A 25340-nucleotide genomic window follows, 5' to 3' on the forward strand; every position below is an offset into this window, starting at 1 on the left:
AAATCCCCGGGGATCTGTTGAAAAGTAGATTCTTCAGTCCTATGGGATCTGGAGGAAAAAAAGTAGATTCTGACTCAGCTGACCTGGGTGGGGCCTGATGTTCTGCATTCATAAACCCCCAGGTGACACTGCGGGTCCATGGCCCACACATTGAGTAACAAGGGCTCGGAGCTCTGCTGCTCCTGTGCCTCCCCACGCCTCCTGCCTGCCACTGTGCTCCTCAAGCCCTGTCAAATCCCAGGGGAGAGTATGTGTTGGCCTAACTTGGGTAGGAATCCAGGCCTACCTCTGAAGCTGTGGTCGGTGAGGCTAAGTGGATCTGCATTCTTGGAGGGGATGAACTGTGAGAGGAGCTGAGCAGGAGGAACACAGGTGCCTGAGCTGTAGCCTAGAGGCCCCACCTTGAGGCAGGGGAGGTGGTCAGCTGTGCCCCTAGACTTCCCCTGCTGGCCTCCATGTGGTCAGCATCAGCCTCTGCTCCATCTGCACCACCCTCTTCCCATCCCGTGACTTGCTGCAGGACCTCAAGGCTGGGCTGTTGAGGTTGTCATGGATGGGTTCCTGGGCTCCCATTAACCCACAGGGTACAACAATGGGCACTTCCAAAACCCCTCAAAAAATGTCCAGGGACACCTGGCTTAGCATCCACCACATCTTTGTCCCTTTAGAGTCGGTCACCTCGTTCCCTTCTCATACCAGTCAGAGCCCAGGAATTTAACTACAGACAACTGAGACCCTCTCATGGCTAAGCCCTCACTACCTCCTGCACTCTGATTCCCTGGCATGCAGGAGGCTCAGGACCTCTCCCCGAGATCTCCTTGATTTGCATGCCTGTTGGATCTCTGGTTTCAGGTTTGCCGTCAATAGCCATGCCCCCTCCTCTCCTCTTGGGCTGTACCCACAGCTAGGGGCAGGGTACCCTCAGCCTGCTTCAGTCCAGTGGAACTTGAGCCACTAAGTCAGCCCTACACCACCCCGTCAAACTCTCGCTCCCCTCCCTGGGCAGCAGGGCTCATCACTCTGGACAGGAGCAACCTGTAGTCCTTCCCCAGCCACCCATGAGGGAAATATATGGACAGAAAATGCCCAGTGAAGATGTTTCCTTTTGATTCTGTCAGAGCAAAGCAAATTATCTGAAAGCCTTTGAAACAGGCTTTTATTGAGTGCACTACCAATACAGTCCTGGGGCTAAACACCAAGTAATGGGCCTGGTGTGACATTGTCCCAGAGGGCTGAAGTTTGAAACTACCGTTGTGGTGTTGAAAAGATTGCGTTGCCTTCAACATGTCTTTTTTAATTTTTTTTCTTTTTTTAAATTTTTTAATTTTTAAAAATATAAATAGAGACAGAGTCTCACCGTGTTTCCCAGGATGGTCTTGAACTCCTGGGCTCAAACGATCCTTTGGCCTTGGCCTCCCAAAGTGTTGGGATTATGGGCATGAGACACGGCACTCAGCCTCAACACTTTTTTTAAATTAAACTTTCAATTTTGATTATTGCCAATTCTCATGCAGTTGTGAAAAATAATGGAGAGAGATCCTGCATACCCTTGACCTTGTTTCCCCCAATGGTAGCATCTTCCAAAACTATAATACAATATCCCAGCTGGGATACTGGTGCGTCAGGGATCTCTCCTGTTACTCTTTGATAGCCATACCCACACCCTCCTGTTCTCACCCCTCCCTTAGTTCTTGGCAATCACAAATCTCCTCTCCATTTCTATAATTTTGTCATGTGAGGAATCCAACATAAATGGAATTATACAGCATATAATTGTTCGGGACTGGCTTTTTTTGCTCAGAATCATTTTCTGGAGATTTGTCCAGGCTGTAGCGTGTTTACTTCCTTTCTGCTGAGTTTGCTCCTTTTTATTTCTGAGTAGTGTTCCATGGAACAGATTTGCCAATTTGTTTAAAAATTCACTGTTTCTAGTTTTGGCTATTACAAATAAAATTGCTATAAACACTCATGTGCAGGTTTTTGTGTGAACATGAATGCCCAAAAATGCAATTGCTGAGTCATAAGAAACTGCCAGTTGTTTTCCAGGGTGGCTCTACCATTTTACATTTGTCATTTTCCACTTCAAGTGGCATGTAGAAAACTTACTTGGCTTTACATTCTTTCACCCTCCCCCCATTAGCAATATAATTGTCTTAAATGTCTCCTCTGCATACACTTAGAACATTAGGCCAGGTTACAATTTTTGCTTCAATCACTAACCATAATTTTGAAAATTCAAGAGAAGGAAAGTCTTTTGTGTTTATCTATACTTTTGCTTATCATGTTCCTGATATTCTAAGGTTCTCTTATGTATTGTTGTTCTGCTTAAGGAATTTCCTTCAGTTTGTGTCCTTAATGTAGATGCTAAGAAAATACCACCAACAACAAAACAGAACAATAACAAAAAGAATTCCTTCCACCATTCTTTTAGGGTACATCTGCTGGGGACAAATTCTGTTAGTTTTCCTTTAACGGAGGATATCTTGATTTCCCCTTCATTCCTAAAGGATATTTGCAATGGATATAGGATTTTGGATTGACAGTTCTTTCAGCACTTGAAAAATGTTGTGCCACTTCCTTCTGGCCTCCATGGTTTCTAATGAGATATCTGCTGTCATTCCATTGTTTTTCCTTTATACATGAGCTGTTGTTTCTCTTGCACTGCTTTTTAAGAGTATTTTCTCTAGTCCTTAGTTCTCAGAAGTTTGACTATGATGTGTCTCGGAGTAGACTTATTTAAATTTACTCTCTTTGGGGGTTTACTCAGCTTCTTAAGTTTATAGCTTCATGTCTTTCACCAAATCTATGAAGTTTTCATCCATTATTTCTTTGAGTATTTTTTAGACCCACCCTCTTTTTCCCCTTCTTCTGGAGCTCCAATGACAGGAATATTAGATCTTTTGTTATAGACCATGGGCCCCTGAGGCTCTGAGCATGCATTTTTCAATCTATTTTCTCTGTTGGTCAGACTGGGTAACACCTACTCTTCTGTCACCCAAATCATTAATTCTGTCCTCTGTCCCCTCCATTCTCCCATTGAGCCTATCCACTGAGGTTTTTTTTTTTTTTAATTATTATATTTTTCAGTTCTAAAATTTTCATTTGACTTTTCTTTATATCTTCTTTATATTTATTTGCTGAGATGTGTTGTTTTCATTTGTTTTATATATGTTCATAATTGTTCACTGAAGTACTTTTAACTATGGATGCTTTAAATTCTTTATCAGATCATTCTGATGTCTGTTATCTCAGTGTTGACATCTTTTTTCCTTTAGTTCATGATCTTACTGGTTCTTGATATGAAGAGTAATTTTTTTTTTCTGAAACCTGGACATTTTTGTATTATAAGACTAGATCTTATTTAAACCTTCTGCTTTAGCTGATGTTCTAGGACACCCCTCTGGCAGGGGAAAGGAGGTGTGCCACCACATCACTGACAGGTGTCCAGGCTCCCTGCTCCTCATTACTGCTAGGCAGGGGTGGGAGTCTGGGCTCCCATGTGGTCTCTTCTGACACTGTGGTGGACATGACCTTGTTATTTGTGGGCAATGCTGAAAGTCCTGACTCTCCAGTAGGCCTCTTCTGACACCATCCAGCAGGAAGGGAAGAGGAGCCTCATTACTGATAGTTAGGGGTCCAGGCTCCTTGTGTGTTCTCCACCAATCCTGTGGGCAGGAGTGGGGTTCATTACCACCCATGGATAATCCCAGCTCCTTCCTTGGCCTCCTCTGATGCTACCATAGCAGGAAGAAGGAGGGGTGCCTTGGCAAGGCCTAGTAAGGGTGGAAATCGAGGCTCCCTACTCTGCTGCCACAGATGCAGGAGGGGCCACAGTCTTCCTGTGGTGTTTGGTTGGAGTAGAGTGGTTATTGTCTAGAAGCTTTCTGTCTTGCTTGTCCTTTTCTTTATCCTTTGGGTAAAGCAAGTTTTGTTGGGGCCTTTCTACATCCTTTGGTGTTTCTGAGCTCCTGCTTCCTTAGCTCCAAGTCCAGATATATGAGGCAAAAGGAAAAACCAGGGAACTCACTGCCATGTTGTTGCTCAGGTCTCAAGGTCCCAGTCTGCTTTCTTTTCTACACTTTTCTGAATCTTCTTGTTGTTGTTTTTATAATGTCCAGGGTTTTTGTCATAATTTGCAAGAAAAATTAGAAGAAAGTGCCTCTACTCCATCTTCCTAGAAGCAGAAGTCCTGTTTGGTTTTTAAAGGTCCAAAAAATTCATGGTTTCTACTATTAATTCCCTGGCTGAAATGATAGATAACAGATAGATAGATGATAGATAGATAGATAGATAGATAGAGTTCTTAATATAATGAATTCTCTATTAAGGTAGAAATTTGACTTAGCTCTTTTTATTGAGAATGCTATGCAAAAATATATCTGTGTCCTCTGATGAAAATATTCTCAGGGGAAGCCTTTAAGCTGGGCATGGTGGCTCACACCTGTAATTACAGCTCTTTGGAAGGCTGAGATGGAAGGGTCGCTTGAGCCTAGTAATGCGAGACCAACCTGGGAAACATAGTGAGACCCAGTCTCTACAAAAAATAAAAATTAGAAACAAAAAGGCTTTTTTTTCCCCTCTTTTTCATAAGGTATTTAACTCCAGATCCTAGACCAAAGTAGTTACATGGCAAACACACAATATCCAATGAATGAATCAACAAATGGACAGAAACACAACTGAATAAAATGGTAAATATATATAGTGCTGGTGTGTACAGAACTAATTTGACCAGAAATTTAAAAGCACTAATATCTTGTTGCTGTATGTTTAGGGAAACACTTGTTGGGATATGCTATGAATGTAGCTAAAGGAAATAGCCTCTTTATATACAATGTGAATGAACTTTATTTAGAGTAACTCTTTGGGACAGCAATTTAGCAATACTGACCAAGATTTAAAATTGCTCAAACCTCAGTAATTCAATTTCCTCAAGAAATAATAATAAAAATAGAAAAGGTTTTATGCACGAGCACGCCTTTGATAAAACAAACAAACAAACATACAATTGTAAAAATACCATAATTACAACTATGTAAGAAACAGAAACAGAAAAAAAAAAATCAAAAGGAGATAGATCATAATACAGTGGCTATATCAGACAATTAAATTGTATGGTGGCTCACGCCTGTAATCCAAGCACTTTGGAGGCCAAGGTGGGTGGATCACCTGAGGTCGAGAGTTCAAGACCAGCCTGACCAACATGGTGAAACCCTGACTTTATAAAAACAATAGTAATAATTTTTTTTTAAAAAGATTGTATTTTCATTCATCCTCTATTCTGTATTTTCAAATGATCTTTGATGAAAGTGTGTTATTTTTATAATAAAACACAAGCATTTTATTCCTGTAGCACCAAGAGTGACAGAGTGAATTACAGTTGTATAGTCAAACACAGAATGGGAAAAGATGTCACATTTATACATTTTAAAGAGCATTACTGTAAAAATCAATTATATTTGACATACAAACTCCCCTCCCTTGGGTACCCCTGCTAAATGTTCATCCTCACACAATATCCTGTAGACTTTCCCAGCCCCTTCCCCATCTGCAATTCATCTGGTGCCACCGAATCCTGAGCACAGACCAGAACATGGCTGACCTTCCCATTTGCTTCCCATCTCATCTCTTGTGCGCCTTCTTGACATATTTCCATTCTTTCTTCCTGGCTGTAGGCCTTGGGTGGGTGACTTAATTTTTGTAAGCAGACCTTCCTTTTTGCTCAGGAAGCAGCCCCCTGAAGGCTCTATCAGTCCCCTGCCTGCAAAGCAGGCACTGCTGGTTCGTAAGGAATGGCTGGGGAAGCAACCCCAGTGCAGATGCTTTGGGTTAAGACATTGAGAGGTGTAGATGGGTTCAAATGGCCCTCGCATCACTGAAGAATTTTTGTTTTCCTAAAATGGTTTTAGTCTGGATTATGTCTCAAAACTACTGTTTGTTCCCGGGAGGTAAGTTTGAGTGATTCCCGGCAGTCAGGGGGCAAAACTGGATGATGATGTGCTGACAGAAAGAATAGGGAACACAGCTTCCCCCCTTGATGGTGAGGGCACAGGTGACAATATGGTGCCCACGGCCTCTGGACTGCCCTGTGGAAGGCCCAAGCCTTCCAATACAGTATAATAATGATCTCAGCAGAGCCGTGGGGCCAAAACACCAGACTCGGACTATGGGGAGGAAGGAGATTTATCTGAAGGAAGCAAATAGTCCATTGCCAGTCATCCTACTGCATGCCGTGCAGCAGCTCCTCACCCGCTTCTGGTAACTGTACGCAGATTTCCTTCTCTGAAATCCTCCTCCCCACTGTCAATCATTTTATGATGAGTAGAACTCCAGCCCCTCACCCAGGATGCAGCACATAACCAAGGCCCAAACCAACCGGCTTATGTGGCATGGCCCTGGCCTCAGTGATTAGTTCAGGGATAGACCGAGAATAATGATGCTGGCTGACGCTGAAAAAGTGCTTCCTCTAGCCTGGCTTGCTGGTTAGGATTTTATATATGTTGACTCAATTAACCCTCACAGTAGCCAGATGAGGTGATATCATAATTATTTTCCCTGTTGTCAGATAAGGAAACTGAGGCATAGAGGCAGTAAGTAGCATGCCCAAGTGACACAGCTAATAAGTGTCAAAACCAGGACTGATACCAAGGTAATCTGACGCCATAGTTCATTATCTTAGCACTATGCCATAGAGCCTTCTAGGTCAGCTGTGGCATAGGTGTGTGGCACAGGTGTGCCATGGTGGGCTTTTTTCTTAAGCTGAAGGGGTTGCTCTGGAGTGGGCGCCGCCATCTTGCCCCTACGTGGAGCCCAAGAATGCAGGTCTGAGGATGGGGAGGTGAGCAGAGCCTGGTGGCGGGTGAGCTCTAGACTTGCTCTGGTCTGAAGCCGGTTCATAATTTGGCTAAAAAATTCTCACGTTCCCACCTCCTGGACCCGTTTGTTTCTCATTCCAAGTTGAGTTGGTTTTGGTTACTCTCCTCCCCACATTGCATTTTGTCTTTTCTTCCTAGTAACTCCTATTGATTGGATATTAAATGCCCATGATAGATCCTCTTATTTTCTCATCCATTCTCTTATCACTCATCTATTTGTCTTATTGTTCTGCTTTCTGAGAGATTTCCCTGAGCTTATGTTTTAACCCTTTTAAGAAAAAGCATGGGAGAGGGGTATTATCATTTTTATTTCTAGATTCTTTTTTCCAGTTGTTCGTTTTTTTATTGGCATCTGAATGTTGTTTCACGGATGTGATGAAGTCTCACTTCTCTGAGGATACTGATTGTAATTTTTAAAAGTTATCTTCTAGTCTCTACATTATCTCAGTTTCCTTGATGTTTCCTTTCTGTTTGTTTTGGTTTCTGTTTTACCTTACAGCTTTCCTTCGGCTGTCTTATGATCCTGAAGAATCCATTCAGATTTAAGTGTGAAACACTAAAAAGCTGATTTGATGCTATCTGGGCATGGAAGGGCTCGGTTTGGTGGCTTCTCTGCTGGGAGAGGAGGAGGCCAGGCAGATTTTTCACAGAAACTCCTAAATGTGCCGACTTGAAGGTCCCCTCCCTGGGAGCAATTCGGTTTGCCCAGAAAAATAACCTTTAACCTCATTCCCAGAGCATGGGAGACTGGCTCTGACCTTTGGAGCTGTGATCACATGCAGTTCACTGTTGTTCTGTTTTTAGTGTGGTCTCTCATCCCCCAAGCAGGAGAGGGTGGCTCAATTTCTGGGCAGTATTCTGAAGAGACAGTCACCTGTCAGACCAGGTGAGTCACAAAGTCCTTTGGTCTGGCTCCTATGTCTTCGTGTTGTTCATTGAACTTGACGTGACCCTTAGTTTCTCCTTGAGAGCAGTCACTCATTAATTCATCCATTAATTCACTCAGCATTTATATGGAGGAATATAAGAAGCTGAGAAGACCCTTTGATCCTTGCCCCTTAAGAGTCAACAATTTCTTCACAGCCCCTCCAGACCCCAGTTTTCAGTGAGGAAGGAGCCCAGTCTCTTCAGCCAGATTGGGAAACAGATGATTGTTTATTTAGCACCTACTCTGTGCCAGGCACTGCACTAGGTGCTTTATCTACTTTCTCTCATTTTGCTACTCCTGTTAACCCTCTGCAGGTAACTTTTATTAAAGTTATATCTTAGATGAGAAACTGAAGTCTAGAAACTTCAGTGCTAAGAAACGGACCTAGGATTTCAACTCAGCCCTGCCTGAGTCCAAGGCTTATGCTCTTTCCTCTGCTGGATACAGTTACCTCCATTTTAGAGATAAGGAAACTGGGGTGCAGAGATGTTCCTTAAACATTCCGAAGAACTCTTGAGGCAGGCTGTGAGAAGCCAAGGCCTCACATGTGGGAGTTACAGAGCATGTGCAGGGAAGGGTCCATCATGCTGTGTCCCTAATGTCCCAGGAACCTCTCCCATCAGGAGAATTTTCTATAAGGAAAGACAGGCAAGCAGGACCACAAAGGCCAGCATGGAATAGTTACTAACAGCAGCCATCCATGGAGAAGGAATGTGTTCCAGCCTTGTCTGTTTGATGGGATGATTCCACTGTCTGAGGATCTTCTTCTCCCCGTCTCCCAGCTGCCAACGACTGTGAGCCCATTCACTAGATCCATCCAGAGGGGCAGTTCTAGATGAAGAGTCAGTGCAAGGTCCAAGGGTCTCAGAGGGTGGGGAAGGACACAATGATAATTTCCTTTTCAAAAGGCAGAACAAAATATGTCTTCCCAAAATGCCAGGGGAGACAGTTTTTTGCTTGGGCCTGGTATGTTTTCAATAATGCTATCAAATTACATTTTTTTGGCAAAGTAAAAATAGTCACCAGACCAGGGAAAAATACGATTCATTCTCCTAGAGAATGGTGTCATAATCTAAATTTGGCCAGAGAATGAAGATCCAGAAGTGATTTCATTCAGAAGAAAAAGTGCCTAAAAGGGGAAAGTAACTGAATTCTGAAAATTTACCGCAGCAAAAGGAACAGGGTATAGCCAAGGATAGTCATAGGACCTATGATAAGGGCAGGCACATGTGAATATTTCTATTAAAAACACCCTTCATGTGGCAGGAGAAGAAGCTGATGTGAACAAAATCAACTGCTCGAGGTTTTGTTTCATCAGTTTTATTGGTGATATATCCGGAATTCATCATATAAATCTTTCAAAATAATAAGATATTACAAGAATAGTTTACAAGTCAGCTCTGACTGCACAAATACTTGACACAGGAAACCATTTTTACAAATACATGTTTTATAATACTTTAATAAAGAAAATAAGTCTGTCTATATCTTACAGCAAATTTTATGTAGTCTTTTTCCCATTCAATCATCGCTTCAGGTTTTCTATTACAGCATGTCTGTCACATCTAATAAACCAAACTACCATCTGCTGTTTCTTCTCATTTTCAAATACTATTAAGATTCACACTGTTAAACGGGTTTTTGGGTTCCTTTTGTAATCTTTCCTGATTTGAAAAGAATCCATGTATCTAGGCTAAAAGAGGTAACTTCAACAATATTCCCCCTGACTAGAGCTTCTATCTGGTTAATCATTGTTTGGTCAATTATCTTTTCACTTCCTACTTAGGCTAGGTTAGGTGGTAGTTTTACCCCTGCTGATAAAGTCCTGACGTTTCTAATAGTTCCTAAACTGCAAATAAGAAACCCTAGAAACAAGAGTGAAATAGAAATATTAAGAAAGTTAAAACACTATTGATTAGAGAACACACTTAAATTCAAGGTCTCTTCTAGGTTGAAGAAGACAGTAAAGCAATAAAGTATAAGGATGAGGCCATAGTTTTATAAATCCTGAAAATCTGAAAAAGAGTAATCACTTAAGCCAGTAGCGTATTATTTCCAAATGTCAGAGGATACAGAATCTTAGCATCTGCGACTAGGCTGAACTCAGTATTTGACATTCTTCTTATGCTGTGGCTTTGAAATAGCGTAATAAATATCCACTTGCCCAGAGCAAGTAATCATTTAGGCCAGAGAACTTTACAGAATACTGACCGTGTTTACCTGAAGAAATAGGAAACACCAGGGCAAACATTTGGCATTCACTCCACTCCTTCACTGTTACTGAAATGTCCACTTAGCAAAGCCTGTTGTTTTCTTTTCAGGTAATGTGAATTAAAATTAAGCAATTAGCAGTATTCTACTATAGTCAAGTTCCTGAGTACTCAGCTCCAATTATCCAATATTCTTGAAAGGATGCTGATATGGTTGGGCTGTGTTCCCCACCCAAATCTCAACTTGAATTGTAACTCCCAGAATTCCCATGTGTTGTGGGAGGGACTCAGGGAGAGGTAATTGAATCATGGGGGCTGGTCTTTCCCATGCTATTCTCATAACAGTGAATAAGTCTCATGAGATCTGATGGGTTTATCAAGGGTTTCTGCTTTAGCTTCTTCCTCATTTTTTCTTGCCACCATGTAAGAAGTGCCTTTCACTTCCTGCCATGATTCTGAGGCCTCCCTGGCCATGTGGAACCGTAAGTCCAATTAAACCTCTTTTTCTTCCCAGTCTTGGGTATGTCTTTAGCAGCAGCATTAAAACACTAATACAGATGCTTTAAGCAAGCCCTTGTCCAATAAGGTATTTAATAGCACTTAGAGACTATTAGATGTCCCATTTCGCTTCTCTTTCATTTCTCTTGATCTCTTCTTGCCCCAGTGTAAAAAATTGCTACAGGTTTTTACCAAAATGCTGCAGCGGTAGTTGGAAATGAGTTATTTTGCATTACTAAAGTGTTCAATCACATTATCACAGGTCACATTTGCATATAACCAGGAGATGGCCAAATAACATCTATTGCAGTGATTTTGCAAATTCAGCATAGTCAATGTATCCATCATTGTTCTTGTCATCATCTCTCAAAACGCCATCTATTATATTAATCAGTTCATCTTCACTCATTAGTGGTGGCTGTTCACTCCCTTCCTACAAAATACAAATTAGACAATAATGAGTTGCACATTTTACTGGAAGAAGTGCTTTGCTAATGTGCAAAATATCCATGCTCTTTCATGGGCAATATTTATTAAAAACAAAACAAAACAAAAACAACAAAATGTCCATGCTCGTATGTGTCTAAAAACTTTCAATGGAGTATGGGGCTACTTCTAGGAATCTATCTATATATTCTCTCTCTATATATACAGAATATATATTCTATCTCTGTAGTCTATATATATTCTCTCTCTATTCTACTCTCTGTATATATTCTACATATAGAGAGAATATATATTAGATATTGAGTCAATTTATAATAATCCAATTTAGAAATTACATTTGCCAGTTAAAAGAAAGCCCTTCAAAATAGGCTCTTGCTTATTTGTTTCATTACAGCTCATTCTTTTCTAATTGGAAAAGTGCCAGTCCTCCTGAGGGTCAGCTCTGCATACAAATTTGTCTGATAAAATGGAAACAGTGATGAATTGGACAACAAGTTGGCATCAAAACAAGAGAAAGAAGGCACTGCCAATCAGCAGAACTTTCTTTGAAAAGAAAGTATTTTCCATGCTCCAGGAGCCAGGTAATAAGCTGAGGCCACTCAGATCCTTGGCTGGTTCTTCCTTTGCCACATCTCCCACATTCACCCTTCCTTCTCCTGTCACCACCACCATCCTCATCTGCCAGGACTGCTGAGCCCCAATTCCTCCACCTAATACTAGTCTCTCCTCATGTCCTTCGGTCTGTCTCCCACAGCCAAGGATCTTCCCTAAACAATGCCATTGTCCTGTGCAAAACCATTCATGCTCCCTGCTGTCTTCAAACATCACCTGCACTCCTAGTAGCCCATGTAATCCCACTCACCTGGCTAACTTTGCCTTGCTTCCTCTCTACAGAGGGCAGTGTGGCAGAGGGGGAATGACATTAAATGTGGAGGCACAAGGATTTTTTTTTTTTTTTGGAGATAGGGTCTGACTCTGTCACCCAGGCTGGAGTCCAATAGCATGATCATAGCTCGCTGCAGCCTCAACCTCTGGGCTCTGGTGTTCCACCACCCTACCCCCCCATCCCCCACCACCCCAGTAGCTGGGACTACAGGTGAGCACCACCATGCCCAGCTAATTTTTGTAGAGAGGGGATTTTGCCATGCTGCCCAGGTTGGTCTTGAACTCCTTGGGCTCCAGTAATCCTCCTGCCTCAACCTCTCAAAGTTCTGGGATTATAGGCATGAGCAACCGTGCCCAGCCTGGCACAAGATCTTGATTTCAGTTTCTTCACCTAAAAAATGGGAGGGTTTGTTTGTTTTTTTTTGTTTTGTTTTCTGAGACAGGGTCTTGCTCTGTTGCCTAGGCTGGAGTTCAGTGGCAAGATAACAGCTCGCCACAGCCTCGACCTCTCAGGCTCAAGTTATGCTCCTACCTCAGCCCCATGAGTAGCTAGCTGGGGCTATAGGCACATGCCACTGAAAATCAAAGTATTAACAATGCCTGTCACTGACTACTCAAGATGTTGCAAAGATCCAACGAGATCTCTAACCTACTTGAAAGTGCTTCAGAAACTTCAGAGCACTGTACAGTAAAACAAAAGCCCTCAACTATTGCCATGTCCCTGAATCCATTGGTCTCAATTCACCATTCTTCCCAAATGAAATAACTTCTCCCTTGCTCTGAAGTTTGAATGTTGTCTTTTAGGCACTGGCTCTCATACTCCGGTGTGTAACAGAAATGCCTGTAGCACTTAAAGATACAAATGCCCAGCCCTGGGACTTTAGCAAGTTATCCTTTGTGGAGAGGATCGTTGAACAGAAAGAGGCAAGAGGCAGAACAGAGAAAAGAAAGAAGCAGCAGCACCTTTTTTTTTTCTTTTTTGAGACAAGGCCTCGCTCTCTTCCTCAGGCTGAAGTATAGTGGCATGATTATGGCCTACAGTAGCCTCAATATTCTGGGCTCAAGCAATCCTTCCACCTTAGCCTCCTGAGTACCTGGAACTACAGGCATGCACTACCAGGCCTGGCTAATTTTTTAGTTTTTGTTTTGTTTTGTAGAGACAGGGTCTCACTATATTGCCAAGGCTGGTCTTGAACTCCTAAATCAAGTGATCTTCCCACTTTGGCCTCCCAAAGTGCTGGGATTACAGATGTAAGCCACTATGCCCATGAAGAAACAGCACTCTTGGCACATAAGGACAACATAAGTCAACAAGACTGGGAACCAAATTACCAAAGGGAGGCCTTTCTGTGATACAGCCCCTCAAGTCACCACCAGACCTACCTCCTTATGGACATGAGTGATGGCTGTGGAGAGTTCTAGGCCATCAAGCAAATTATTGCCATCATAATCATGCATTTTGAAGTAATGGAGCTGCAGTTCTTGTGGCGACATCTCTGCCTCTGGTTTGTTGATGACACCTTCTAGATGTTCCATGATATGTCTAAAAATCAACAATCAGATTCAGGCCAATTGGCAGAGACACTGGGATCATGCTAAAATCTTAAAGACTCTGAAAAGTTCAAAATCTTAAACTTTCTCCAGCTCGGAAAAACAAATACAAACAGTGGCAGACCACACTCAAAGATTACATAGAGATAGACAGGGCCTTGAGGGGAGCAGGAAAAGTCAAACAGGTCACTTGGTTTGCTGGCAGGATTAGGGTGTTCTTTCCTCTTTATTATTAGAATTTTGTTATAATATTTTCAGGTCACCAATTTAAAAATAGGTTTTTTAAAACAGTGTTTCTGTTTTTGAGACAGGGTTTTACTCTGCCACCCAGGCTGGAGTGTAGTACTGTGATCTCAGCTCACTGTAGCCTCAACTTTCCAAGCTCAGGTGATTCTCCCACTTCGGCCCCCTAAGTAGCTGGGACCACAGGCATGCACCACCACACCCAGCTAATTTTTTGTATTTTTAGTAGAGATAGGCTTTTACTACATTGCCTAGGCTGGTCTCAAATTCCTGGGCTCAAGCAATCCACCTGCCTCGGCCTCCCAAAGTGCTGGGATTACAGGTGTAAGCCACTGCACCCAGCCTTATAAACAAAGGATAACAAAGTGTAATGTGTGAGGCTGACTGGCCCAAGACAAAAGCTGCAACAAATGATTCAATGTTTGAATGTGTCGAAAAAAAAAAAGTCCTGTTAGAGTCAAGAAACCTTAGCTATTTTCTGGATTCTTCTACGGCTGTGTATGTGTACCTGTGTGTCTATTTGTATGTGTGTGTGTCTGTCAGTGGGGAAAAAAAGAGAGACTGGATTCAGACGAGTAATCTGTCCCATTTGGGCCTAAAGATCTTCCACCTGTGATACAATGATGAAAAATGAATACCTGACTTATAGGTGGCAATAAGGAATAAGAATCATCCTTGAAGAATGTCAAGGAGCCATATAATCAGGAAGAAGAAAAGGAGGACTGAGCGTGCCCTTGCTGCTAGCTCTGCTGCAGATGATGGGGAAGCCCCTGGACCACAGCCCGGGCTGAATACGTACTCTTGGTCGTGCACTGTGTTCTTATCCAGGCCCATGCTGCCGGGATGGGAGAAGCTGGCTGCAGGCTCCTCAGCCCTGGTGCCTGGGGCACAAAAGGCCCAGAGCAGGCTACACAGGAAGGGGGTTCTGAGCAGGGATCTCATGGTCACCAATATCTGTGAGATGGGAAACACAGAAGAGGAAGGTAGAGCATCAGAGCAAAGGTTTCGTTCAGGGCTTGACACGGTATGATCCTGGGAAACCTGATGAAGCAGTGAGGCTAGGAAGAGAGCTTGTCAAATGGGGCCCAACACCAGCTCTGCTATGAGATTTCGGGATGACCCTGGGCATTCCAGGTCAATCAAATGGCAGGGGAAGGTTCATGAGGTTTCCTGAAGTGCCTGTAGAGTGCCAAGCAATACTGTGAAAGCTTGAACAGTCTGGAAGATTATTCCTGCCTCCCAGAAGCTATGGTCCACTGAAGGAAATACTTTCTATCAAGAGCACCAAGAAAGGCAGCCAGCGAGTTATACCAGAATATCAGAGAAAAAGAAAACCCTCTAGGAGTTCGGGGGAAAAAAATCTCCTCCGGGTGAAGGAAAATCAGACAGAGCTGATAGAGCTGATGACACTTCAGCTGGGCCTGGACAGACGTGCAGGGACTGAAGGACTACAGGAATGGTGGGAGCAGAGCGGCAAGTGCCCACAAGCAGGAAAGAAACTACAAGTATTTAAGCTGGGCTGCAGCCTAGCGGGCAGGAAGCAGACAGGACAGGTGGCCGCAAGGGCTGAACAGGCTGCACTGGGGGCTTTGCACACTAGGCAAGGACTTGACATCTCCTGCAGAGAAAGGGAGGAGAGTCTCTTACAATTCATGATTGGGAGGTAAGATTAGATCTTGGTTTCAGAACGAATCATCTGGCGGCACAGTGGGGAAGGCATGAAGTGGCGAGAGCAAGACTGGAGGCTGGAGGTGGTAGCCGAGGAAAGTGGTAAGGCAGGTCAGATAGAGGTCTGCGGCAGGGGACATGGAGAAGAGCACCTTAACTCCTGGGCAGTGACAGTGGCAAGTAACTTAACCACGTTGAGCAAGCACTGGAAAGGAAAGTTACAGAGAAATCAGGATTCCGTCAGGGACTCCCAGGGTTTGGCCGCACTTGGAATTGTGGTCAACAAGACGACACAGTCAGCTATACAGCAAGCTCTCAAAGGGCAGGGAGAACTTTATTCCCATCAGTATTCCCCACCAAGGGTCAGGCAGGCCTTTAATAACTGTTGGTTCAACGGAAAGTCCTGGTCCATCCTAGGGCTGACAGACTGACCTCAAAAAGGAAGGTGGAAGACAGCCGGGCGACCTACATACAAAAACAAAAGACCTGACCAAATATTCACTTCCCAAAAGGCAAAACAGATTCTGCCAGATAACAAGGCCAGCAATGTCTAACAGGCCAATTGTAACCCACAGCCCAAAACCAGCAGTGGTAAAGATTAACCATAAGGTACTGGTCATCATCTTACACATGCTACACACAGAGCTCAATTCAGAAGCTGCAGCTGTCTCTGTGCCTGGGGCTGGGAGGCAGGTGTCACAGCCTCTCTTACCCATCCTAAAAGGCTCTTGGGGCAGAACCCTGAGAGTGTGTCACCCTACAACTCTTAGGAAAACTTCCCAAATCCATTTTTCCCATTACCAGTATTGCTTCCAGTGGCCCCTTCCTTAAAGGAGACAATAGTCACTGGGATGTCTAACTTCCATGGTAGGCCAGGCACGGGGGCTCACACTTGTAATCCCAGCACTTTGGGAGGCTGATGCAGGAGGATCACTTGAGGCCAGGGGTTTGAGGTCAGCCTGGACAACACAGCAAGACCCCATCTCTACAAAAAATAAAAAATCAGCTGAGTGTAGCACTGCATCCCTATGGTACCAGCCACTCAGGAGGCTGAAATAAGAGGACTGTTTGAGCCCAGGAGTTCAAGGCTGTAGTACACTCTAGGTTGGGTAACAAAGTGAGACCCCGTCCCCACCCCCCCACTGGAAAAAGGGAAGAAACTTCCAGGGTGCTAAAAAGCAGCCAGCATCTACTACTAAACAGTGACAACAAGATGCAATCTGTCTCAGACCCTTTATATCCATAGTTTACAAAAAAAGCAATCTGTCATAGGTAATAAGAAAGAATGCTCAATATATATTAAATGAGAAAGAACGGGCTATAAAAAATCTATAAAGAATGACACACTTTTGTAAAATAAAAATGTATATTTCATACACAAACTAATAACTGATTATCTTGAGACATGAGATTAGAATTTTTTTCTTTTTTTGAGATGGAGTCTTGCTCTGTCACCAGGCTGGAGTGCAGTGGTGTGATCTCGGCTCACTGCAACCTCTGCCTCCCCAGTTCAAGCAATTCTCCTACCTCAGCCTCTCGAGTAGCTGGGACTACAGTTTGTACCACCATGCATGGCTAATTTTTGTATTTTTAGAAGAGATGGGGTTTTACCATTTTGGCCAGGCTGGTCTTGAACTCCTGACCTCATGATCTGCTCGCCTCGCTCTCCCAAAGTGCAAGGATTACAGGCGTGAGCCACTACGCCTTGCCTTCCTTTTTATTTTTCTACTGCTTCTAAAAATTCTACATTCTTTTTTTAATGAATATGTATTTAATCTATTCCATAATTCTGTCCCAATACTATATGGATGGGATTAAAAAAGAGTTTCTGGTTATTTCCAGAAAATAATTCAGAAACACCCAGAAACTACACTTCCAATTTTACCAAATAAAAGTGCCCAGACACTGGCCAGGCACAGTGGTGCATGCCTATGATCCCAGCACTTTGGAAGGCCGAGGCAGGTAGATCACTTGAGGTCAGGAGTTCAAGACCAGCCTGGCCAACATGGCAAAACGCCATCTCTACTAAAAATACAAATAAATTTGATTTGCCAGGCGTGGTGGCTCATGCCTGTAATCCCAGTTATTTGAGAGGCTGAGGCATAAGAATCGCCTGAACCCAGGAGTCGGAGGTTGCAGTGAGCCAAGATCACACCACTGCACTCCAGTCTGGGCAACAGAGTGAGACTCTGTCTCAAAAAAAAAAAAAAGTGTCCAGACCCTGACAAGGCCACTGCCACCGTACCTGGTACCAGAAAACAAGGTTTGAGGTTACTCCTAGCAGTGACTGCCTAGGCCAGAGCAGAAAAACCTGTTCTGACCACACATCTTAGAGTTCCGGGACAGGAGGGATCAGAGAAGAGAATCCAGCTCCTCCCAAGCCTTTCAGTCTCATTTACATCAGATGTCCCTTTCTCCAGTAAGGCCTTTTCAGTTTCAAGTCTAGGTAGGTATACTGCCCCCAAGTGCTTCCTTTCAGAAGGCTCCCATCCATAGTTAATGACAGCGGCAAATGAATTCTTTATTTTCTTTTGTGTGTGTGTGTGTGTGTGTGTGTGTGTGTGTGTGTGTGTGAATGAATTCTTGAAAAACTGCCTTGATTACTCGTCAGTGCCCCTTGCTGGACTGGATTCAAGAAGGCTTGGACTAAATCCATATTCCCAACATCAGGCACAGTGCCTGGAACAGAAGCAGCTGGTTCTTAGCATATGTGCCATGGTCCTTAGGGAGCTGGGGAGATTACCACCCTTGCAGATATGCTGCCAATTTTTAATATCACTGTAACTGAAGATGAAAGTTTTCTTTTGGAGATATCTATCATGGAACCCATGGCACCATTTCCTTCAACTATGTGAGTGGATGCTTAGTACATCAATTCAGTGTGTGTGTGTTGGGGGCAGGGGGTATTCTATTTAGATAACACCAAAAAGCAACCAAGTGATTGATAATATAGTAACTATGAGTCCAAATGATCCCTTCTTTAAGGGAGGCAGGATAAAGGCCAAGAACCATAGATTTTGAACTTGTCTCATTTTGGTTTGCTGTTGCAGGTTTCTAACCATTAGAATCCAACAAAAAACAAATCAATAAACACACAGAAAAAAACCCCTCCAAGTGGCGTATTGAAAACAGGGAATCTTGCTGGGCATGGTGGCTCATGCCTGTAATCTCAATACTTTGAGAGGCTTAAGCAAGTGGATCATTTGAGCCCAGGAGTTCAAGACCAGCCTGGACAACACGGCAAGACTGCGTTTCTAATTAAAAAAAAAAAAAGAGAGAGAGAGAGAGAGAGAGAAAGGAAGAAAGGAAGGAAGGAAGTTGGGGGAGGGAGGGAGGAAGGGAGGGAGGGAAAGATAGAAAACAGGGAATCTAACTGCCACCTAACAAATTAAACTGCTCACAGTCAAAAGAAAGCATAAGCGCCGGGCGCGGTGGCTCAAGCCTGTAATCCCAGCACTTTGGGAGGCCGAGGCGGGTGGATCACGAGGTCAAGAGATCAAGACCATCCTGGTCAACATGGTGAAACCCCGTCTCTACTAAAAATACAAAAAATTAGCTGGGCATGGTGGCACGTGCCTGTAATCCCAGCTACTCAGGAGGCTGAGGCAGGAGAATTGCCTGAACCCAGGAGGCGGAGGTTGCGGTGAGCCGAGATTGCGCCATTGCACTCCAGCCTGGGTAACATGAGTGAAACTCCGTCTCAAAGAAAAAAAAAAAAAAAAAGAAAAAAGAAAAAAAACAAAAGAAAGCATAAGCAACTTCCTCTGCCCAAATAACAGGTTGCATCATCCATGCTCTAACCACTTAGGTCAAGGCCATGGGCAAACAGCCTGAAGATAAGCCCCAGCTCACTGTCCTTCTTTAGGAAATGATAAAGGCCACGCTGAAGAAAATCCCAAGGGAGGAGAAATTTCTGCAAAGGGACTTCAGAGCACAACCCATACCTTGAGACAGCCCTCACAAGGCGCAGCATCAGTCCTGGGAGGGAAGTGCTGGACCAGCAGCAGCAGCAGGTTTCCCAGTGCCTTGGCTGTCACAGAGCTCCCCTCCGGCTCTGCCAGTGTCTTCCTGTACCATAGCCTCTGCTCTGACTGATTCCATCTGTCCATCTCCACCTTCCTTTCAGGACGGCTCAAATGTCACCTCAGGATTTTCCAGCCAACATCAATTGCTCTCTCATCTGACCTCAGTCTGCAGCCTCTCACATTCATTTGACCTGAACCTATGATCACAGGTTGTTCTCCTTTTCCATTTTTCTCTTTTCCTCTCTCTCTGAGAGTCAAGACCCTATCTCTTCTCTCATTTACCTTACTGATCTCTGCTGAGCTGACCTGGCTCATGGTTGAATAAGGGCAGTGAGTCTTGGCACCTATGTGTATGGTTCCCTATCCCACAGTGGATCTAGCCTAAGATGGAACTTCCTTTGGAGCCTTCCAGTGGTTTGACCTGGCCCAACCCTTCCCTCCTTTTGTGTCATTACTCCTCTCAGCACTAAGAGTTTGGAGCCAGCCTTCCTGCCAGCAGCTGGTAGCAGCTTCTCACTCAGATCAGGGGCCCTTAAGAATTCAAACCCAAAGCAGCCACACTCACCAACATCCAGACATCCTGTACCCACAGCCAATGCCAAAGAAAAACTCTGACCAGTACTTTCTCACTTACCCCTGTCATGGTCCTGGACTGAAGGCAAGAAAATAACCAACTTCCCAGGCTAAGGAAATCTCAACACGGGATGAGGGCTGAGAATTGGTTCTAGAAAAGCAGGCATTTAATGTTAATAACTTGATCTATTTGTTCATCTGGGGAGCCCAAGGAGCACCCATGCTTCATTTATACATTTAATTACTGTACCAACAGCACAAGGTACTGAAGATAGCACTGTGACCTCAACAAACTCCTCTCACATAGATTACAGCCTGGTAGAAAAGAGAGACCAGCAGGCAGACACCCATGGGGTACCACAAAAGCCCCGAGTCACACCTTAAGTAATACATGAAGGATAAGGATTATTTTAACCAAAGGACAGTGCCTCAGACATAAGGAACATATTGAAGGAACATGTAAGTCCAGAAGGAACTTGTTCTGATCTAAGAACCAAAAAAGATTCGGTATAGTCGGAAACACAGTAGAGTCGAATCAAATGAATCTAAAGTTAAAAGAAGACAGGTCATGAAGGGCTTTGCAAGCCCTGTTCAAGAGGTTGGAAGAGAAATGAGAATCCACAGAAGGGCGGCAAGGGAATAGGAGGACGATTCTGGTGACATGATCAGATTTCTGTTTTAAGACCATGGGTCTGGCTCCTCTGAATAGAACAAACTACAGAGGATCAAGAAGAGATGCAGGGATCATCAGGAAGATACTGGGGTGGTCCAGAGGAGAAAAGGTGGCCTGAACTAGGTAGGGCAGAGGCATGGGAGTGGAGAATGAACGTATCCAAGACAGCTCTGCAAGGGATTAGATGTGGGTGGGTAAAGGAGTGCAGCAGGTGAGAATGACGCCGAGGTTTCTGGCTTGGGCACCTGGGTAGATGGCAGTGTCATGCCCAGAAAGGAAACACAACAGGAGATCAGCTTCCCCCGCCGGGCCCGACAGGACCTGTGGTCTCCCCCAGAGGAAGATATGGGAACCAGGAACAGACAGAAAGTAACGCCTCCGGCCCGCTGCTTTTGCGCCAAGGCAGGAGCAGCATCCACCCGGAACAGCTGGTCCCACAGGCCGATCCTAGCCCCCAGGGACCAGAGAAGGGGGCGGAGATCTGCCCAGCCGGCCCCGTCTAGCTCCAGAGCTAGCGGTGGGACACAGGCTTCGGCCCCGGGAGAAAGGCCGTGCTCCCAGCTGGCTAAGCGTCCCAGGACAGCCTGGAGACCCAGCCCCAGCCCCCAGGCTGCTCCTGCCTCTCATCTTGAGCCCAAACCCCCAACTCGCAAGACAGGAGCCGGGATTCCGACCCCTGCGGACTGCGCGCTGGTTTACTCACCCTTATGGTCTCCGCCGCAGTCGCGAAGTCCTTCGGAGCGTGAGCCTTGCCAGCCCCCGTCCCCAGAACGCTCTTTCTCGGCTTCGCTCCGCCCCGCCCCCGTCCCATCCGGCCTGCTCTGCACACGCGCAGTCCGCGTCGCCCGCTCATTGGCGACGCGGGGCCCCTCCCGCTGCCCCGCGGCTGGCTGTGAGGACGGCTCCCGTAAGTCCACGTGTAATGGCCGGCGCCCAACGTTGGCGGGACTGAGGCAGTCCTCCTACGTGCTTTCTCGAAGGCGACACTCGGTTCCACTCCAGTTGGGCTGCTGGATGCTCTAGGGGTCCAGCAGTTTGCTAGGCAACTCCGGAAGCCCTCAGGAGTGTAATTCCACGTGGAACGTAGGATGGCGGCTGGGGCGGACTCCAAATCCAGCTCCCAGCTCTGCTCCACCTCTCCTATACTGGGCTCTTGGTTCAGGTTTCTTGGTTCCTCCTGCTGCAAGTTGGGAAGAAAGATAATAGGAATTCTAATTCCTTTACTGATGAAACTACTAGAAGACCGTGGAGCCGGCCTTGCATCGTACGTTTCAAGATTGGCCTGTTTCCAGCTTCTGCCCGCTCCACTGCACAAGCCGCGGTAGCCGCTGTACTCTTTCGCTTCCACAGGAGTCCCAGCAGGACTATGCGACCCAGTTCAAATACCATCTTCCCTGTACCGTTCGTGAAATCAGCAGCTTTTGTCATTCAAGAGACGACAAATCACTTAAAAACAGACCCATGAACAAATAAGGAAACGAGTACATCATCCCTGTATAAGCCTGCCCTTACACCTGTGCTCCTATACAAGATTAACATTCAGTGAGTATCTATTGACCTGATGGATAAATGAATGTAGGACGGTCGTCTTTTAAAGCCCTCCTCCCATTTTTGTTCATAAAAGTACATAATCGGTTTTCAAATGAGCCTGGGTCCGGACAGGAAAGACAAAGTGGCTAAGTAGCTAGATGCCTTGAAAGTTGGCCAACACCACTGACATTGACTGTCTCGTTCCTTTTCCCAACTTCTTCTGAGATTGATATCTGTCAACCCTATCCCAGAGAAAAATCCCATAATCCCTAAATTCGGTTTTTCTTTTTACCTTTTTTTTAAACAAATGGGTGTCTATGTTGCCCAGCTCGTCTCGAACTCCTGGCCTGAAGCAATCCTCCCGCCACCTCCACCTCCCAAAGTGCTGGAATTACAGGCCTGAGCCACTGCGCTGGGTCAAAGAATCCCTAAGTTTTGAGGAAACCCTATTAATGCAAGACCTCTTCGTCTTTCTTTACTCTGAATTTTGGGTTAGGTTTATCTAGTTCCTTCTTCTACCCTGCACCTGCCATTCATCCATCTCTTCATCCATTCATCCATCCCCCCATTTGTTCATTTATTCATTAATTCAATAACACTTCTTGAATATCTTTTATGTACTGGGCACTATACTAGGAGCTACTAGAGATACAAATAAGACAAATGAAGTGTCAAGAAGCTAGCGTCTGGTGGATGGATGAAGTGTCTTAGCCAGTGCTTTCATTTTTTTTTTCTATGGATGCTATCCTTTGTTATGTCTCTCTTGAATTGACAATCACTCCCTCTGTACCGGATAATTCCCATCAGCATATAAACTTGCTCTTGTTCCTCCCTCAGCATGCTACTGAAACTGCAATCCGCATGCAAATCCAGTGGTCTCTCTGATCTCTTGTTTTGTTTGCCCTCTCAACACTGTTTTATCAAAGCCAACCACTCTCACTTTGAAACAGTTTCTTCTCTTGTTTTCTGACACCATGCACTTTGGGTCCTCCTGCTACCTCACTGGTTATCCTATCTTGGGCTTCTTAATTGGCTTCTCAGCCTATAAATATCAAAGTGTCCAGGGTTCTATCCTGAGTCACCTTCTCTCTATCTATCCAGTCTCCGTGTGGGAATTTACCTAGTCCTGTGCTTTAGATACCGGTTGTAAGTAGATAACTCCAAAATATGTCTCTCTGACAGTGGCCTCTCTGTAATTCCTAACTCCTGTAAATCACTGCCTGCTTGACGTCTCCATATGAATGTCAAACTGGCATCGCAAACTTAATATGTCTCCCCAAAATCTTGATTTTTTTACCCCTAAACCTGCACCTCTCTCAGTCTTGTTCATTTTAGTAAATGTCACTGCTACTCATTCTGTTGTTCAGGCTAAACTTCTATGAGCTATTCTTGAGTTCTCTCATTCCTTTACCTTAAATTCTTCAGCAAAGCCTGTTGATACTATCAAAATATATCCTCAGTCTTTGATGACTTCTTTCCACCTCTACTACTTAACCATTCTAGTCCAGTAGCTAATGATGCTACTGGATTACTTGAGAGAGAGCTTCCTAACTGACCTTCCTGCTTCCATTCTTGCCCCACTGTAGTCGGCGAGTGAGAAGCCACCTTTGATTAAGCCATTTTATAGGTGGGTGTTCTGTAACTTGTAGCTTAACCCATTCCTAACCGGCAAATAATTTGGTACCAGAAGCAGGATGCTAAAAACAGATACTAAAATGTGGAATTGGCTAACTGGAGATTAAGGTAGCCAGTGTTAAAGATTCTATTTCAAACTGGAAAGTTGGTGACCCTTATAAGCAGCAGTGAAACTGTCACTTGCTGGACCTTGGATACAGGCCATAAGCCAACAAAAGCTGAAGTTTTGGAGAAATCTCAGGAGCAATGTAGAGCATTAGTAAGTGTTGCCTTTTTTCAGTAGCTTTCAGCAAACTCCTTCAAGAGAAGGGCAACTCTAGATTAGAAATAACTGATTTGAAAGCAGAAATTAAAGAAAGTAAGGACTTGGTAAGAGAGGATCTCTTTACCTGCAACCTGTTATTTAAATTGGCCAAGAGTCTCATAACTTGGAACCTTGCTGAAATACCCCATTTATTTTGTGTACTCAGGCTGAAAGAGACAAAGAGGCAGCTTTATCAGGAGCTAGGACGGCCATCCCAAGATACCAGAATGGCCTCTAGGTGGCATCTCTTTCCTCAGCTGTTTTGAATTGTCTCAAAACAGTGTTTTGCCTATGTAGGGGATTCCAGAGTGGATAAGAATAGGGGTGAAAATAAGATTTCAGTTTACACCTTTTAATATTGCTTTCATTTTGTAAACTATATATTACTTATTTGGAAAAATAAATTGAAAATTATTTAATAAAAAAATTTAAAGACTCTAGATAGACTAGGTGCAGTGGCTCATGCCTGTAATCCCAGCACTTTGGGAGGCTGAGTCAGACGGATCACCTGAGGTCAGGAGTTCGACACCAGCCTGACCCACATGGCAAAATCCTGTCTCTACTAAAAATACAAAATTAGCTGGGCCATGGTGGTGCATGCCTGTAATCCCAGATACATGGGAGGCTGGAGTGGAAGATATGCTTGAACTTGGGAGGCAGAGGTTGCAGTTAGCGGAGATCTCACTGTTGCACTCCAGCCTGAGCGACAAGAGCTAAATTCTGTGTCTAAATAAGTAAGACTGTAGATAAGTTACTTGTGATTACTATACATTAAACTCATCGGAATTCTTTTTTTTTTTTTGCCAAATCCTAACCACTAGACCACCAGGGATCATCAGAATTCTTAACAAATGATTGAGGGAATCCTGTGTCCCTAAAATCTTAAGCCTGGTCAGCAATAGTCTGTTGCTGTTCAGCTCTGTGGTAATCTCTGAACCCTGGAATTCCTTCGAACAGGGAGTGGGAGGCAAAAGGTGTGTGTTCTGCACAACCAGAGGAAAGATCAACGGTGCAGCTCCCAGATTCTCCCATTGAGAACTTTATACACTGCCACCACAAAAAAGCTATAGTTTCTTTGTTTAGGGAAAGGATCTTGCTCTGTCACTCTTGCATTACATGAGGGCAACCTCAAAGGGTTGCATGTTCTAGTCTCCCTTATCAACTGGGTTGGGCTTTGTATTTCTCTTCCCCCTTATTCATAGTTTTGATAAGGGTGAACTGGTGTTGAAAGCTTGGAATTATGCCATGTGTTGGGGTGTTCTGAATTCAGATATACTATAAACTGGAATGGTGAA

At 44.3% G+C, this 25340-nt stretch overlaps 2 protein-coding genes across 4 annotated transcripts in view; one reads left to right on the top strand and one right to left on the bottom strand.

Annotated features, from left to right (window-relative positions):
• Positions 1-9107: 9107 nt before the first annotated feature.
• Positions 9108-21434, bottom strand: MCFD2 (multiple coagulation factor deficiency 2, ER cargo receptor complex subunit). Of its 2 annotated transcripts, XM_032239483.1 has the most exons (4): positions 21280-21434; positions 14437-14591; positions 13227-13386; positions 9108-10944 (listed from the first exon to the last, which is right to left on the bottom strand). In XM_032239483.1, the coding sequence occupies exons 1-4, from the start codon at positions 21427-21429 to the stop codon at positions 10813-10815; spliced, it is 597 nt and encodes a 198-aa protein (XP_032095374.1). In that variant the 5' UTR covers positions 21430-21434; the 3' UTR covers positions 9108-10812. The 2 variants fall into 2 exon arrangements, with proteins under 2 accessions (XP_032095374.1, XP_032095375.1); XM_032239484.1 differs by lacking the exon at positions 14437-14591 and having other exon boundaries at positions 21280-21397.
• Positions 21435-21995: 561 nt separating this feature from the next.
• The window catches only part of TTC7A (tetratricopeptide repeat domain 7A), a 156383-nt gene continuing 153038 nt past the window's right edge, over positions 21996-25340 (top strand). The window contains exon 1 of one of the 2 annotated variants that reach the window (XM_032239477.1): positions 21996-22118. Coding sequence is in view for 1 of the 2 variants with exons in the window: in XM_032239481.1 (XP_032095372.1) it covers positions 22424-22503 (80 nt within the window). In the remaining variant the exon portion in view is untranslated. Of the gene's footprint in view, positions 22119-22148; positions 22504-25340 lie in introns of those variants that run through there. The other variant, XM_032239481.1, reaches the window with a different exon arrangement.

Source organism: Sapajus apella, unplaced genomic scaffold (assembly GCF_009761245.1).
Source record: "Sapajus apella isolate SASKATOON/1434 unplaced genomic scaffold, GSC_monkey_1.0 scaffold44, whole genome shotgun sequence".
NCBI lineage: Eukaryota > Metazoa > Chordata > Mammalia > Primates > Cebidae > Sapajus > Sapajus apella.

Coding starts and splice junctions, on each gene's coding strand:
- MCFD2 (XM_032239483.1), bottom strand. CDS start 21,429: ATGAGCGGGCGACGCGGACTGCGCGTGTGCAGAGCAGGCCGGATGGGA. Junction 13,387..14,436: donor AACACAGTGCACGACCAAGA/GTACGTATTCAG, acceptor GTTGATTTTTAG/ACATATCATGGAACATCTAG. Junction 10,945..13,226: donor TCACTCATGTCCATAAGGAG/GTAGGTCTGGTG, acceptor TGTATTTTGTAG/GAAGGGAGTGAACAGCCACC.